At 53.9% G+C, this 16,872-nt stretch overlaps 6 protein-coding genes across 6 annotated transcripts; 4 read left to right on the top strand and 2 right to left on the bottom strand.

Moving 5' to 3' along the window:
• Positions 1-114: 114 nt before the first annotated feature.
• On the bottom strand, positions 115-1,164 carry PODANS_3_7800 (uncharacterized protein; the record flags this gene model as incomplete). The annotated part of the gene is made up of 2 exons (XM_001909549.1): positions 115-779; positions 897-1,164. The coding sequence occupies 2 exons, from the start codon at positions 1,162-1,164 to the stop codon at positions 115-117; spliced, it is 933 nt and encodes a 310-aa protein (XP_001909584.1).
• A 3,784-nt stretch (positions 1,165-4,948) lies between these two features.
• Positions 4,949-8,431, top strand: PODANS_3_7790 (uncharacterized protein; the record flags this gene model as incomplete). Its single annotated transcript, XM_001909548.1, has 1 exon — positions 4,949-8,431. The coding sequence occupies one exon, from the start codon at positions 4,949-4,951 to the stop codon at positions 8,429-8,431; it is 3,483 nt and encodes a 1,160-aa protein (XP_001909583.1).
• Positions 8,432-9,183: 752 nt separating this feature from the next.
• PODANS_3_7780 (uncharacterized protein) lies at positions 9,184-10,287 on the top strand (the record flags this gene model as incomplete). The annotated part of the gene is made up of 1 exon (XM_001909547.1): positions 9,184-10,287. One exon carries the CDS (start codon positions 9,184-9,186, stop codon positions 10,285-10,287), a length of 1,104 nt encoding a protein of 367 aa, XP_001909582.1.
• A 350-nt stretch (positions 10,288-10,637) lies between these two features.
• PODANS_3_7775 (uncharacterized protein) lies at positions 10,638-11,030 on the top strand (the record flags this gene model as incomplete). Its single annotated transcript, XM_001909546.1, has 1 exon — positions 10,638-11,030. The coding sequence occupies one exon, from the start codon at positions 10,638-10,640 to the stop codon at positions 11,028-11,030; it is 393 nt and encodes a 130-aa protein (XP_001909581.1).
• Positions 11,031-11,437: 407 nt separating this feature from the next.
• PODANS_3_7770 (uncharacterized protein) lies at positions 11,438-12,940 on the bottom strand (the record flags this gene model as incomplete). The annotated part of the gene is made up of 1 exon (XM_001909545.1): positions 11,438-12,940. The coding sequence occupies one exon, from the start codon at positions 12,938-12,940 to the stop codon at positions 11,438-11,440; it is 1,503 nt and encodes a 500-aa protein (XP_001909580.1).
• A 764-nt stretch (positions 12,941-13,704) lies between these two features.
• Positions 13,705-15,957, top strand: PODANS_3_7760 (uncharacterized protein; the record flags this gene model as incomplete). The annotated part of the gene is made up of 3 exons (XM_001909544.1): positions 13,705-13,936; positions 13,989-14,166; positions 14,226-15,957. The coding sequence occupies 3 exons, from the start codon at positions 13,705-13,707 to the stop codon at positions 15,955-15,957; spliced, it is 2,142 nt and encodes a 713-aa protein (XP_001909579.1).
• Positions 15,958-16,872: the final 915 nt, after the last annotated feature.

Here is a 16,872-nt window from a genome sequence, read left to right as displayed (position 1 = left end):
TGTGTCTCCCTCCTCTCACACTTCGAACAGCAGTACACAGCCAAAGCCGACACCCAGGGATAATTCAGAAGCAGTGGCAGAAGAGCAGCCAGCAAGAAAAGCCAAGACAAGAACTTACTGATTGGTGGAGCGGTGACTGGTGGGATCCTGGCGAACTGCCTCCTCCTTCTCGTCGTCCTCGTCGCTGTTGCGACGGGATCCAGGCACCGAGTGGGACAAGGGGTCGTCAAAGGCGTACCGGGCCGGGATAGCACCACCACCGGATTGAGGTGATGTCAGCAGCGAACCAGATCTGTTGGGTCGGTTGTAGAGGCCCGGGGGTGATGTCAGGCTCGAGGTCGAGTACCGGTTTGGCCGCGATGTCGACCAGATGGTTGACAAGGATGTATTCACCTCGCGGTACTCGGGAGGCGTCGTCGGCTCTGACTGATGGCCGGCCCCCAGTCTCTTGGCGATATCCTCAGTCATCTGCTGAAGCTCCTGTGCCTCTAGCCTTGTCTGAGCGTCCAGCTTCTGCATTTCTGCCTCGAAGCGCCTACGCTGCTCTCGTAGGCGCTCGTAGTCCTGACGCTTTTTCTCTAGCTGTTGAAGAAGAAGATAAAAGTCAGCCATACTGTCTCGCCAGAACGGCACCACCCACGACGAAAGATAGGTGAGGTGAGGAAGTCGGAGCAATGAAGTTGCCACGGCTGACAGGTCCGCAGGTTGCCCTGTTATGTTTTTCCAAAGCAGGAAACTCTGTTGTTTTTTCAACATACCAGTTGAACTTTGTGCATAGCCTGTTTTTTAAAGCGTCAGCCACGGCTCAAGGTCTACTCAATCAGATAACCCTCCAAATCCACCTAGGGGGCGCGTAATCAACTCAAACGCAACCCCTTTCTTCTCAAGCCACCAACCAAGAAATTTGAGGGGTACACGTACCGCAGTGGAAGCAAAGTCCTGCGGCTCAGGTACCCGCTGATGTTGCTGCTGTGTTTGCGGCGGTTGAATGGTATTGATAGTGGACAATGTTGGTACACGTCCGGAATCGGCAGTAAACCGGCGAGGAAGAAGAGGATTTCGAGAAGGCGATACAAGGCCCAATGTCGCGTTCACTTGCGAATCACCCCGAGAACTCTGCTGGATCCGGAAATAGTCGTCCATCTCGTCCGCCCTATGGTACATACAACAACAACAACAACCACACCAATTTTCATACACGGCTAGGCGGGTTCGACGGTGGAATCTTGCTCTATAAGTCTATATGACGAGGAGGCATGGTCAGCGGCTTGTCATGATGCGGGGGGGCATGAGCACTTGGGGCTGTATGGGGCAAGTAGTAAGTGGATATGCGCGCGCATTCACAAGCAGCCTGGAAGAGCAGAGAGGCGGTGGCTGTTGGGACGAGGCTTCGGTTGAGGACGGCATCAAGGTTCACCGATTTGAAGGAAGCTTTCCAAGGGCTGAATTGTTGAGCGGCCAGATGTGAGATAGACGCAGAATACGTCGGCTTGCAGTTCTCGCGGTTGCCTCAAGCCCTCTTCACTCTCCCCGCTTGATGGTTGCTTCCCTCCCCTCCCCTCCCTCGGCGGCGCCCGGCCGGCTGTGGTGTTCCGCGATGGGCGGCAGACAGACGGCGGAGGGGACAATGCGCGCGCACGCACTCTGGGACACAGTCACTGACCTGGTTTTAGAGAATCTGTTGGCACACGATAGGAATAGCCAAGGAGCAGCAGCAAAAAAAAGACTGGTCTTGAAGCACAGTACAAAAGAGCGTGGGTACGTGTGTTCAGGGAAAGTGTGTGGAAACGGGCCGGCTTCGTCGTTGGGGGTGAGGTGGTGGAGGAGGTTGTGGTTTATGGGGATGGATGACCAGACAGTGGCAGACAGGCCAGTCACCCCTGGCAGGGCGGAAAGAGGCGTTGCTGTCCAGTAAAGGGTCTGGTTAGCCAAGCTCGTCCCCCTCGAACGCTAAGACATCCCCACCCTGACGATTGGGCTGCCGTGGGTCCCACCACCTGCACGTTTGCACTAACACTTTGGGGATCCCACACTAGAAAACAACCCGAGCCTGTGAGGGTGAGAGCCTGGAACCACACGCAAAGAGCGGCTCGTGTGCAAAAACAAAAAAAAAACAAAAAAAAACAAAAAGAACAAAAAAAATACAAAAAAAACAAAAAAAACAAAAAAAAACAAAAAAACAAAAAAAAAAAAAAACAAAAAAAAAAGGGAAGAGGCCGGGCGGGCAGAGATGGAGAGGAGCAACAAGTTGAAACGCTCGCAGCGGACCGTGGTGCCAGAGAGAAAGCTGGTGGCTCCCGAACGAAAGGCAACCTTCATGGCTCTGTGATAGTGTCGTCCCGAGTAGCAGTTTGTATGTACTTTTGTACCTTACCCTTCCATCCTAGCTTTGGAGCAATCACTTTTTGCTGCCCGAAGCTCCCTTCCTAGTACTTTAGTACCTACTTACTTTTATTGGGGGTCAAACTGTCAAATTGTATGTACCATGTCTCGAGAGACAATGGTGGTTACGGTATGTTAAGAGGAGACAGTCACGCACGCTAGGCATGTACAGTACATGGAGCTCCCTTCCCTACATGCATGGTCCGGGGATGCTGGACTGGCGCTGCTCACGGGAGGCGAGGTGGGAGTGTGTCAATCCCCAAAAGCGATGGCACCTCATTGGGGCATCCCCCCCCCCCCTATTTCATGTGTCTTGTCCCGTTCTCAAAAGAGCATAGGATAGAAAGAGAAAAGGCCGTTCAGCTTTTTCTGTCGTGGTAAGTTTTTCGCCTCCTACCTACTACCTACACTACACCACGGCCGAGAACAGGCGATCAGGGAAACAAGCGGTGTACAACGTGAGCATTTTCTGGGGGGGGAGGGGAAACGGGCGGCAGAAAGAGCAAGAAAGGTGTGATGGGAAAACGGGTTGCCGATATACGGGCCTGCAGTCACTTTCTCAGCCAACACTGCCTCAACGAGAAGGTATCAAAGTATTTTTGTTTCCCCAACTTCGTGCCGACCACCCCCCTGTTTGTGTACTTCGCTGCTATTGTCGGTTGACAAGACTGGTTGGAACCCTTGGATCTGGGAGGTTTATATGGAGCTATGCTTGGCTTTTTGCGCTGGCTCAACCATATCTGGGACCAGTGGTGTGAGATGCAATATCGATAAGTGGCGTGTGGGCGATATGCCGGTGGCGATGAATCGAGTAGTAGACCATTCTAGGTGGTGATTATTGCAGCTCACATACATGAGCTGAGTGACAACTGACACAGGTGCCAAAGTCAATTGCCTTGCATCCGCTACTCAAAAGGCCGGCTTCCGTCGTTGGGCTGAGGTGGCCGTCTGGGGAAGAGGCCGGCATATTTCGAGCTTCAACCAAAATCCAGGTGGTGATCAACGGTGCAAGTATCCACAGTAGCTTGTGGTAGTGTACTGTGTACGCTATCAACGAGCGGGCGCGGGGGGCAAGTTATTTAGCCGGGTGATGTCCCCCCCCCCCGGTGAGCGAGACCACTGCCATGGGATGGAATCCGATCATCATCAAACATCTACGGAGTATCGGATATCTATCAGTTTTCGTCCCTTCTTTTTCTGATATCTGATTGTTTGCTCACAACAACCCAAGTCTCGGCTGCTTGTCATCATCCTCGCCCCGAGTCCTTCCTTCGTCCGCGGGGTTCGAGATCGTGACGGCTTGAGCTAGGACCGCCCCTCAAGGGATTGATTCCCCGCTCCTTCGACAGTTCAAAAAGGGGAAGGAGGGGGAGGCATTGATCACTTCTCGCTTACCCCCTCTTCGAAGTGTCCTCGCGCCGGCATCCCGTTGCAACAGCAGCAATGGAAGCAAGTAATCGAAGGTGGAGATGGGCTCTGTCCGATGTCGACATCTCACAACAACACACAACACAGCCCAACCCCCTTTTTCTCGGCGATGCTGGCTGCCATGTTGTTGGGTGTGGGTAGTGTTCTCGTCGATTGTGTCTCAGCTTGACCAATGAGAAATGACATTGACCGATGCCCCACACCTGCCCGACAGAGGAATCCTCGATGGAAAAGAAGAAAAGTTGGAGGGTATCACAGACACAGACCTCTTTGAGGCATCGGAAAGGTGCTGTTTGAGTGTCTCGGTATGCCTTTCCGGGGAGATTTGGACCTCGAAAATACCTTGTACTCCAACAAGTCCGCCAACTCCCCGCGCCGCAACGGGCACTTGGAAAGGGGTCTTTCTAACCCTATAACTGGACTCTCACCTTCAGCTTACCTCACCCTACCTACCTACCCCCTTACCTTGAAGAGGAGGATCGGATGACCTACGTCAGCCTCAAGGGCAACCCCCACCCTTGAAGGAACTCTATCCGATCTATAGAAATAAAAGGCGGTGAGTTTTCGACGAATGTGGAATTCGATCCAGACTGCTCTTGAACTTCTATAATCATCAGTGGAAGTTAAGACTGCCCATAACAAAAGCCTTTGCCAACTACAATTCTCGTGGTGACTTGTGACCCTCAATTGCCCCTGAATCCACCAGTGGAATCCAGATGCAGCTCTGTCGCCAGCACATCGACCTGCCTGCGCCGGGTATGCAATCCATCTTTGCGCGGACGAGCTGTGGAAAAGAGAAAACACGTCGGGAACTCTAACCGGTTTCCACAGCCCCGTGTCGCCAACCATGGCGTTGATAGCAAAGAGCTTGTCATTCTTGGATGGTGGGATGAACCCTGAGCAACCTTTAAACGTGCCAAGCCACACCCACCCCTGGCGGTTCCCTGTCGTCGCCAACCCTGCCTCTTCTTCAATTCCTTATCGCGATAAGAAAAAGGCCGACGCCTATCACCGCGGGGCAAAATTACCTAGAGTTTATTAGAGTCACGAGCAGATCCCTTTGACATTCACTACACCACTAACTATACACACACTGCTCAGCGTCTCGGTCACGGTTGAACAGCACAACACGACCAAGATGCCTTCGGCAGCCGTCGACGATGGCTTCGAGGCTCTGCTGGAGCCCTTCTACAACGGCAAACGGCTCACGGATCCCATCAACACCAAGCAGGACAAGTACCAGCTGCTGCCCGCCTTCCTCAAGGTCAAGGGGCTGGTAAAGCAGCACATCGACTCGTACAACTACTTTGTCGAGGAGGACATCAAGAAGATCGTCGAGGCCAACCGAGTGATCCGATGCGACCAGGAACCCAGCTTCTGGCTCGAGTTCACCGACATCCGCGTCGGCAAGCCCACGAGAAATGAAAACTCGCAGCTCCAGTGGCAGAGCTCGACAACCGTGTCGCCCATGGAGTGCCGTCTTCGCGATGCTACCTATGCCGCCCCCGTCGTTGTCGATATCGCCTACCCCAAGAACGGCGTCAGAAATATCCGCAAAAATGTCCAGCTCTGCCGCATCCCCGTCATGCTCAAGAGCTCCAAGTGCTACCTCAACGGTGCCAATAATGCGAGGATGGAGGAGCTCAACGAGTGTCCTCTGGATCCGGGTGGCTACTTTATTGTCGGCGGCACAGAAAAGGTCATTTTGATTCAGGAACAGCTCAGCAAGAACCGTGTGATTGTGGAAAAGGACGACAAGGGTGGCGTGCAGGCCTCGGTCACCAGTTCTACCCACGAACGCAAGTCCAAGACCTACGTCGTTCTCAAGAAGGACCGCATCCTTCTCACCCACAACATTCTCGTCGAGGCGATTCCCATCGTGATCGTTCTCAAGGCCCTCGGGGGACTGTCTGACTACGACATCATGGAGCTGGTGGCGGGAGGAGACTCGAGATACCAAGACGACTTCCTCATCAACTTTGAGGACGCAGCAAAGGCTGGCGTCTACACGCAGCAACAGGCTCTGGAATATGTGGGTGCCAGAGTCAAGATGGGCGGCCCGAAAAAGCCAAGCCCCAAGTTCTCTGCTGGACCACGGCGCAACCCCATCGAGGAAGGCTTGGATGCCCTCTCCAACCTGATTGTGGCCCATGTCACCGTCAAGGACCTGGACTTTTATCCCAAGACCATCTACATCGCCATGATGGTGCGGCGCATCCTGATGGCCGTTCACAATCCCGAGCTGGTCGACGACCGTGATTTCGTCGGCAACAAGCGTTTGGAGTTGGCCGGCCAGCTGCTGTCTTTGCTATTCGAGGATCTGCTCAAAGGATTTATTGGGCAACTCAAGGCGAACATGGAGCACTTTTTCAAGAGACCCAACCGCACGTCAGCTTATGACCCCATCGGTCCCATCGGCTCTTATGGTACAATGATCACCCAAGGGCTGAACCGGGCCATTCAGAGCGGGAATTGGACAGTCAAGCGTTTCGGTATGAATCGGGCCGGCGTCACACACGTTCTCAGTCGTCTGAGCTATATTGCTGCCCTCGGCATGATGACGAGAATCAGCAGTCAGTTCGAAAAGACACGAAAGGTATCGGGTCCCAGAGCCCTCCAGCCCTCGCAGTGGGGTATGTTGTGCACATCCGACACACCTGAAGGCGAGGCCTGTGGTCTGGTCAAGAACTTGGCGCTCATGACACATATCACCACCGAGGCAGGAGAAGAAAAGGTCAAGAAGTGCGTCTCGACATTGATCGAGGGCATCCGGCTTATCGAGGAGTGCAGCGGCACAGAGATGCATGAAGAAAACGCCTTCATCATTCACGTAAACGGCACGCCGTATGCTCTGACCCTTGACGCGGCGGCCTTCACCAAGAGGTTCAAGCAGTTCCGTCGCCGCGGCGTGCTGTCGGCCTTTATTGGGATTCACACCAGTCATGCCACAGCCTCGATCCACATCGCCACCGATGAAGGGCGTATCTGTCGGCCATACATCATTGTCGAGAACGGAAAGTCCATGCTGGAGGCAGCACATCTGGATCTTCTCCGGCACAAGAAGGCCACATTTGAGGACTTTTTGAAGAAGGGTGTGCTGGAATATCTGGATGTGAATGAGGAAAACGACGCGCTGATTGCCGTCCACGAGTCGGACATCAACGACCAGACAACTCATCTGGAAATCGAGCCATTCACCATCCTGGGCGCAGTTGCGGGCCTCATTCCGTTCCCTCACCACAACCAGTCGCCCCGTAACACCTACCAATGCGCCATGGGCAAGCAAGCGATAGGCTTCATCGCATACAACCAGCAAAACCGCATCGATACTCTTCACTACACGCTCGTGTATCCTCAACGACCCATGGTCATCACCAAGACCATTCAACTTATCCATTACGACAAGCTCCCTGCTGGCCAAAACGCCACGGTTGTCGTCATGTCGTACTCGGGGTACGATATTGAAGACGCCCTTGTGCTCAACAAGGCATCCTGCGATCGAGGATTCGGTCGCTGCCAGGTGTTCAAGAAGTACACGACCGAGCTCCTACAGTACCCCAACCGAAACAAGGACCGACTTGGTGGCGTGCAACGCGATGAAGACGGCAAGGCCAAGGATCGACATGCGGTGCTTGACAATGATGGTCTCGCTACTCCTGGAATGAAAATGAAGGACGGCGATATCATGATCATGAAGGAGACCCCGGTCGACCAGACGTCAACAAACATTGGTGAGGATCGGAAAATCACCGAGTTCCGTCCCTGTCCCATCAGCTACAAGATCAAGGATCCAGCCATTGTCGACAAGGTGGTCATCACCACCAAGGAGAGCGGCACGCCGCTGCTGAAGGTCCGGACCAGACAAACACGCCGACCAGAGCTTGGTGACAAGTTTTCGTCTCGTCACGGCCAGAAGGGTGTTGTTGGTATCATTGTGGACCAAGAGGACCTGCCCTTCTCCGACAAGGGTCTGACGCCCGATATCATCATGAACCCCCACGGCTTCCCATCGCGTATGACTGTCGGCAAGTTGTTTGAGTGCTTGACCGGCAAGGCGTCCGTCGTGGCAGGAAGGCGGGAGTACGGCTTTGGTGATGCCTTTCGGTCTCATCCGGTGGAAGAAATGGGCAAGGTGTTGATCGAGCACGGCTTCTCGTGGGAGGGCAAGGATTACTTCACATCCGGCATCACGGGCGAGCCCCACGAGGCCTATCTTTTCAACGGGCCCATCTTTTACCAGCGCCTCAAGCACATGGTGGCAGACAAGATGCACTCTCGCTCTCGCGGCCCGCGCGCGGTCCTCACACGTCAGCCCACCGAGGGTCGTTCGCGTGACGGTGGTTTGCGTTTGGGAGAAATGGAGCGTGATTGCCTGATTGCCTACGGCGCCTCGCAGCTGTTGCTGGAACGGTTGATGTACAGCTCTGACGTTACCAAGGTGGACGTCTGCGAGCGGTGCGGTCTGATGGGCTACAAGGGGTACTGCCAGACTTGCAAGACGACGAGCAATGTCACCAAGATGAACATGCCGTACGCTGCCAAGCTGCTGCTGCAGGAGCTGATTTCTATGAATGTGGGGGTCAGGATGCAGTTGGAGGACCAGTTTCCCCATCCTCGGTGAGGCACACGGCGAGGTCACTGGTGGCCACAGTGGAGCTATCTTTCATGATTAGGAGATGGAGAAAAAGACTTGCATGTATATGTGGCGTTTAGGGCTTCTAATGGGTGGGTGGGGGCTATGGCGTTTTTGATGCTTGGGTCAGATATCGTATTGTGTATATCTAGTCTTGGGGAACGGTAGCTGGGCACTCGGGCAGAGGTAAAATGATATTGGTTTAGCATTGGTGTTGTGAATAGATTTGGGAATTGCGTCATTGTGGGTTTTTTTTGGTTCTGAGTTGATGTGGCTTTCTGATGTCCCACTTGCTTGCTCCGAGGGCGTGAGCATTAGAGTTTGGGTGGTCGTGATAACGAGGTCGGCGTGATCTCGGGGTGGACTTTGCTGATATAGCTCTGTTTGGGCGGTTTTACTTAAACCCTTTGCACCCTCCCGCATTTCTCTCTCTTTTTCCTTTTCTTTTCCAGAGTTATAGGTGTCTCGGGATTCCTAGAAGGATCACTTTTCTTTCTGGGATATTGTCAAGGTCAATTGACTCACTTGTCGACAAGGTACGGCCATCAACGAAGGCTTGTTTTCATCAACACACTGCCTTCATCACCTGGCTTCCATCATCACACACATCATTTTCTTTCACCCATATCACAACTATCCCTTCCGCTCTACCACCTTCAACACAACCCCTCTTTCTTAACACCACGATAACTCAACATCCAAACATACCTGCTAACCTAACTCCCCATTCCGACTTGCAGATGTCTTCACCTTTTCAAGATAACAACAACAACAACAACAACAACGACAGCATGTCCTCTTCCTCGTCTCCCTCCTCAGGTCTCTACGCCTTCTCCCCCATCCACAGAACCCAAGCCGAACTCAACGATCGGGTCGCCAAGCTGGAGGAGATGGCGAGCAAGGCAAAGACTGAGGACGTCAAGTTCATGACTTTTCTCCGTCAACTTTTTGACAGTGTTAATCGCACCCGGCTGATGTGCAAGGAGTTGGGTGAGGAGGTGCGGATGCTGAGGAAGGCTGGGGAGGAGAAGGAGGAGGAGAATCGTAATGCTGGGGTGTATGTTATGGCGCTTCTGGAGAAGCAGGAGGAAAAGAACAAGAAGACGAAGGGACGGGTGAGGAAGTTGAAGGGGAGGGTGAGGGAGTTGGAGGAGAGGGAGAGGGTGATGAAGGAGAGGGTGGGGGTGATGGAAGGGGCGAAGAGTAGGGATTGTGTGTGTGAGAAGTTGAAGGGGGGGTTTGAGGAGTTTAAGGCGGTTGTGGAGGAGAGGGTGGTGAAGGTGGAGGAGTGGGAGGAGGAGTGGGAGGAGGAGTGGGAGGAGGAGTGGGAGGAGGAGTGGGAGGAGGAAAGATACGAAGGGAGGGTTTGTGCGTTGGAGTGCCGGGCTGATTGGATGGAGAGGGAGTGGGAGAAGAACGCATCTGAACCGAGGGCCTGTGTGTTGGAGAGCCGGGTTGATTGGATGGAGAAGGAGGAGGCAGAGGGGGAAGAGAGTGAGAAGAAGAGCGTGAAGGCCTTTCCGGATTCCCTCCGGGAGGAGACGGCTGCTCTCACGGCCGGCCCCAAGATTGACAAGGGACTGGGCAAGCTTGGGGCGGCTGGGAATTCGGGGGCGGATGGCCTGGGAGAGTACAACCCGCGACGCCCTTACCTTCAGGCTTCTTCTCCGGCGTCGAGAGGACTACCGAGCAGTTCTGGATATGGCTATCCCCGTTATCCCTCACCACCCAACTTGCTCCCCTATCTCTCTTCGAGCCTGACCCGGCAGATATACAATGCCAGCGCCTATGACGCCCCGCGGCCAACCTACCGCACTTACGGTGTTCCTTCCGACTCTCAATAGGACACCTCGTCCAATGTGAAGGATTCGGCCCCATTTTATTTCGGTAACTCATACAGCAGTGGCCATTCTACAACAGCTGCTGCGGGTAGCGTTCCTCCTGGTGGCCACTCTTTCCCCATGGCAACTCATCCTCAATTTCATCACTATAGTGTGCATGGCCGACCCTTCAACAACAAGTGGAACAAGGAGGACTCCAACAAGAACAAGGACGTGACCTCTACCCTCAAGCAGGAGTCATGAGGGGTCAAACCGCCGACCAAAGAGACGACAGCTCCCTCTGAAGCCAAGACAGAGGGAACGGGGGACAGCAATATGGTGATTTCTACAACAACGAGAGAAAGAGGGAGGCGATGGCGTTTAATGATGCCCTGCGTGCGGTTGATGGGGGAGAGGGTCATGATGCTGTTGCGGAGAAGTATGCCGGGGAGATTCATGGGACGGCACAGACTGGGAAGGACAAGGGTGAGGATGTGGAGATTGTTGAGGGTGAGGGGGGATTGCGTATGAAGTTTGAGGAGATGAAGTTGACTCGGGATGGGGAGGTCTGGCTAGAGGTGGAGGATGAGGGGAGCGGTGAGGAGAGTGACGATGGTGAGGAGAGTGACGATGGTGAGGGGGATGAGGATGAGGATGAAGATGGCGATGAGGAGTGGCAAGAGGACGATGTGGAGTACTATGAAGAGTCTGAGGAGTACTGTGATGATGATTATGAGGATTACGGTGAGTTGGATTCGGTTGGATAAAAAATGAAAATAAAACACCAAAACAACCCATGCAGCATCTTATCATCGAATATTAAGAAAAAAAAATATATAAAGAGGAATTATCTCTGATTACTCTTCTCAAAGTTTGGCCTGGCAGTGATGTCTTCTTTCCCAACCTTAGCCTGGCAATATGTATCCATCCACGTGGTGGGTAAAAAATAACTGATATTGCAAGTCGGTACAATGTGTAGTTATTCTTAACCTATGCTTTTTAAAAGAAGAATAGGCTTTCAAAAGATAGTCAAGAGGTCTAAAAGGATAATCAAGAGGCCTATTGATTACTTTTGAGGCCTCTTTCAGTGTTTTATAGTGCCAGTCTTTTTGTCCACAACGTGCCATCCAAATAAAAGTTTATCCATACTCTTTCCCCAAGCCCTTTGGCAGTATTATGCAATATTCCCTTCGTTAATCCTCCCCGCATCAACAACCCTCACACCCCCCTTCCAAACCTCAAACTCCACCGGCCCCCCTCCCTTTTTCTTGCCACCCCTCCCACTGACATCAGAAGCCGGCGCATTAACCCCCCAAACAACCTTCATCCACCTCCTCCACCCCTTCATCGCCCCCATCCCCTCCACAGCCCCAACATGATCCCCATACCCATAATTAACCGGCCTCCTGAACAGCGCTATCCTCCCGGATATCTGCGTCGACCAGACAAGCCCCAAACTCGGCGTCTTCAACGGGTAGTCCAGCGATGGGTTGTCACCCCAGCCGGTAAACCACTTTTGCTGGTGATCCAGCGATAACGCAGGATGAGCGTTAATCTCAACTTCTGGATCGGGAAACTCGGGGTTTAACTGCGGCTGTGGCGGTGGCGGTGGCGGTGGCGGTGGGATTGGTATTGCCCCCGCCGGTCGGGATCTTGATGCCAACGGTGACTCCTGTGATTGTTTCCCCAACACATGTGGGAAAGGTGCCTTGAGTGATGAAGCTGGTGTTTTGGGGGGGACAGGAGCAGGTGTCTTGAGCCCGCCGGTGCCTGAGAAACGATCGGCTACTTGGTTGGAGACCACCACCGCGAGGTTGTACTTTTCTGCTAAATCCTTGAGGTGCATTCCCAACTTGATGAGCTCGTTGGTCCTCGCGCCCATGTTGGAGGAGAGGTTGGAGTTGGGGGTGGGGCGCTCGAATTCGGCGCGGTAGTTGGCTGCTACTGAGTCGATGATCAAGAGGCCGACGTTGCGGCGGGCGATTTCCACCGGGGCTTGGTAGGTGAGGATGTGGTCTTGGGATTCGAGGTCGGGGGTGGTGGTGCTGATTATTTTGTCGAGGGTTGGGCGGGCAGACCGTGGGAGGGTGGAGAACAATGGGTTTTCGGTGATCATTTGGGAGAGGCGGCGGGTTGAGAGGGGGGCTTCGGTGCTGATGTAGAGAGCTGGCCGGGAGAGGCCGTGGGGAGGGGGGAGTTGCACGGCAAGGAGGAGGGTGAGGAGGAATTGGGTTTTGCCGGCGGCGGATTCACCCGTGATTTCGGTGATGTGGCCGGTGGGAATGCCGCCCCCGAGGGCGAGGTCCAGGTGGGGGTCGAGGGTGCTGATTGTGATCCATTGGGAGGAGAGGGTGTCAGCCGTGTGCTTTAGGTGACTGGTTTCATGGTGATGATGTGGTGGTGGTTCAGTGTTGGACTGTGCATCGTCGTGTTGTTGTTGTTGTTGTTGTTGTAATGGTGGTGGTGGTGGATCTGCAACACCAAGATCGGTGTGTAGGGCGTTCAAGATGGCATCACATAATCGCTTCACATTTGGCAGCTTGGTTCTGGTTTCTATTTCAGCAGGATCTAGGGTCAGGAGGTCGGCGGTGGTGTACCCGCGTGACTCGAGGGCTGAGATGAGGCCGCCAAACTGCTTGACTGGGAATTCTGGCAGGACTCGCAGCAGGTCTGTCATGGTTTGAAGATGTGGACCTTTTGATAAATTGATATCGATACTATCAATATCAGAGAATCAGGCAACGGAGGACGTCTGCTCGGCACCGATGGTGGGGCCGTTCGATCTGGCGTGCAGTGCGGAGCTTGGCAGGGCCCCCGCCGTTCCTCATTCCTCACTGGGCCTAGCGTCTTTCCAAGAGCCGGGAACCGCTGCAGGGATATTTCTGGGGGCAGTGAAATTAAAGGAAGGGTCTCTGCATGTTTCTGTTTCTTGGATGCATGGCGCCAGGCACAGCTTTTCTTCACTTCATCAACCCCTGAGATCGACATGGCCCGCATCTTCAGAGCTTCATAAAAACAACTTGTTTGTTCCAACGTTTCCCACACCGCATTACAATGGAATGGCCGGCCGTAGCACAAACACCCCGTAGGTACATGCAATAAACAAGTCCTCCCAGGTTGCTGGGAGCCATCTTTCGTCAATCCTGTGTCCCGTGTGCGCTGTCATCTGCTGGTGGTGGTTCCCCATCCTTGCCCGCCAATGTCTCACACCCCAGTCCCCCTCCCGCTTCCCACACGGAGTCCTCTTTTTAAACATCTCCTACCCATGGCACATGTCTGCCGATCACCTCTGACCCGGAAAGGAGTGCGTCTTTTCTTGTGCCTGCTGGCCGGCACCGTAATGCCAAACCCGCTCTGACTTATGCTTTCTCTTCTTCCCAACCGTCACTGTCACCGTCGCTTGTGATTCAGGTGACGCAAGCCAGCAAGCGAAAGATAAAGATGAGGATATCTACTTTTTGTCAGCTCGCCTTCTTTGGCATTTCGGTCGAGGGACTGGCCTTTCCAGGTCCCCAGCCAACCGGTGTCATTGCCGTGGAAGACGGTCTTGGGTGGACGCCGAAACCAACAGAAGCTCCGGCTGTGAACGCGCTGCTGCGACGTCAGAATGGCAGGCCTTCAAACTACATCGCCGCTCCCGATAACACTTGCGGCTATCTCGACGGCAACAAACGTGTGTATAGCTCTGGATCACCGTGTATGAAGATGGTGCTAACTATTTCTAGGTGACCCATTGACCTGCCCGGACGAACAGCAATGTATCTTCATCACGGCTTCAGGCAGATCTCCGGCTGGAGTAGGCTGCTGCGGCAATGGAGGCTGCAACTTCCACACAGCCTGTCTGGACAGGAAGGACCTCAAGGACTGTGATGAGGATTGCCAGGCGGATCCTCAAATCCTCAAGTGGCATGTAGCATTACGTGAGATGATGTGTTGGATCGGTTGTACTGACTGTCTCGTAGTTCGGCGTTCGGAAAGCAACTGTGCAACACCATCAGCTATGAGCTTGGAGCCGTCGACTATTACTGCAGTATCTTCAGGCAGAGAAGCATCAAGGAAGCTGATACGACTCATGTGGGCCAGAAGACGAGAACCATGTCTACCATCACTCCAACCCGCACTTCAACTCGGCGCACAACCACTGCTGTCAGGAGCAGCAGTAGTTCATCGCAGTCGTCAGGGTCGAGCTCGTCATCGGAGACGGAGACGGAAGCGTCAGCTACGGATAGATCACTCGAGACAGCCTCATCCAGTGTCGATACCGCCCCCGCAGCCACTTCGTCCGATGCTGCCGCTGTGGTCCCGGCCGAGAGTTCTTCGTCCAACGCCGGTGCTATCGCGGGAGGTGTCATTGGTGCTATCGGAGCTATCGCGCTCATTGCGTTTGCATTCATTTTTTTCCGTCGCCGGAAGAGAGAGCAGGAAGGCCAGACGCAGATTCCGGACGGGCCTCCTCAACCCCCCATGTATCAGCAGCCATCTGCGCAACCGCCATCTCAACCGCCATCTCAACCGCCATCTCAACCGCAAACTTACCAGCAATCGGCTCCACCGCCACAACAGTCCACATACGCACACTCCCAAGCTACTACATATCAGCAATCTTCTTACCAGCCATCGCAATACGAGCAGCAGCAACCATCCGCCTACCAACAACAGCAACCATCAGCTTATCAGCAACAGCAACCATCGGGTTACCAACAACAACTGCCACCACAGCCTGTCCCGGTCGTGTCGCCCTTCTCAGATCCTCCGCGCCAACACCAAAGCCAGTCCGAAACACCTTCTTTTACCTCGATTTCTTCATCGTCTGCAGCATCCGCCATCCCGCCGCCACTCAAGCTTTCTTCTGCTACGACATCGCCCTATCTGCAACAAGCAACCCCGGCTCAGTTTTCTCCTCTCTCTGGTACCACCATCGCCGCTCTAGCCACCATCCCCGATACGCAAATGTCGGCTCATCATAACCACCCCCCGCCTGAGAAATCGCCAAACTACTACCCAGCTCCGAGCCCCATGTCGACACCAGCCGCTTCTCCACGGTTCTCTTTTGACGGTATCCCTCCAGCGCCCCAGCCTCTCCAGCCGTACCGACCGGAGTCTGCTGCCTATCCGAACCAGCCACAGTATCAGCCCAGGCAGTACAAGCCCTTCGTTCCCCAAACCAGCGCAACTTACATGCCCAGCGCCAATGACACCATGGACTCGCCGGTGTCCGCTTATAACGCACTACCAGTGAGCCCCGTCTCAGCATTGGGATCCCACCCCATGGACGACATACCTGTGGTTTTGGCGACCGCAACGGCAGGGACAAGGAGGCAGCCGAGCGTGAGGAGAGGAAGCGGGGAGAAGGGTGGTGCCGTACCGCTTGTTTTGCAACCTGGTCTGGGAGCGCAAAGATTTGCCCCTGGCACTGTGAAGCAGGTTACAGTCCAGAGGGGTATGTCTAGACGTGGTCAGAATCCAAAGTCGCCTTCGCCAGTGCAGCAGCAAGAGGGACAGCAGCCAACCCAGAGCCCGGTCGTGTTGCCGGCTCAGCCAAATCAGCCCCAAGCACCAATAAGGGCGGAGGACAAGAATCAGCAGGAAAAGCAACCCCAGGTTAACGATCAAGAGGTCCAGAAACCAGATCAGGAGGTGACACAGGAGAAAGAGCCACAACAAACTAGGAACGTTGCGGCTGCTACGTCATGAGATTAGGGGATTTTCAGGTTGGAATGATTTGTATGAGGAAAGAAAAAGACGTCGAGGAGAAAGACGTCGCGGATACCCCCTTGTTTTGCGTATGATTTATTTCTTTGGAGAGACTACTTGTCTCCTCCCTGATTTTTGGGCCGTTTTGCTGCCCGGGACACATCTGATGAAGATTGGACTGATTTCATTTAACTAACTTTCACCGTACATACTTACGAACCCTTTTTTACATATGCATACACTTACATAGATGTGTAGCTCAGAGACTGGAGTTGAGAGACTTGCCAGAGCTTACAATTCAGATTGAAGCATTGCTTCAATGTTACCTTTTACTATGACCGAAATCTATGTCTGGTCGTAGGCTCCAACTTCGATTGATGGCAGTGATGTACAAGCTTTCAATGCCCCCGCCCCCCCCCCCCTCTGTGCTTCGTTGTGGAGAGCGAAAGGACTGTCACTACCGTATGGCGTGGGACAAGTGTTTCCTTATCGTAACTAGTGACTGCAGATTGGTGACATCAACTCAGGCTCGATCACAGATGACAGACTCCGCGAGGCTTTCTGCTTGAAGGGGCCTCCTGGGAGCCATCATTGCCAACCCCAACCCTCCACATGGTTGTTTACCCAAATTTGACAGGCATCTTGGCGCAATTGGACTGCAAGGCTCGGCAGGGCCAGCGACAAAGCGGGCCTTCTTCCCCACCAATTCTTCGGTTGGCCCGTGCTTTCTCTCTTAGGGCTCCACAGCACGGACCCGGCCCTACAATGTCGCCGATTTTTTTCGCCCACAGTTTGCAAAAACATATCGCGCCTTGCCCCGACCTTTCCACAACCGTTCAGTAGTCAACGACCAACGACGTAAGTAACCACCACGATACCCATTGCCCTCGACCAGCCCGACGGAATTCGAAGCGA

Source organism: Podospora anserina, chromosome 3 (genome assembly GCF_000226545.1).
Source record: "Podospora anserina S mat+ genomic DNA chromosome 3, supercontig 2".
Classification (NCBI taxonomy): domain Eukaryota; kingdom Fungi; phylum Ascomycota; class Sordariomycetes; order Sordariales; family Podosporaceae; genus Podospora; species Podospora anserina.
The sequence above is the reverse complement of the archived record's forward strand: the minus strand, read 5'-3'. Positions and strand labels throughout refer to the sequence as shown.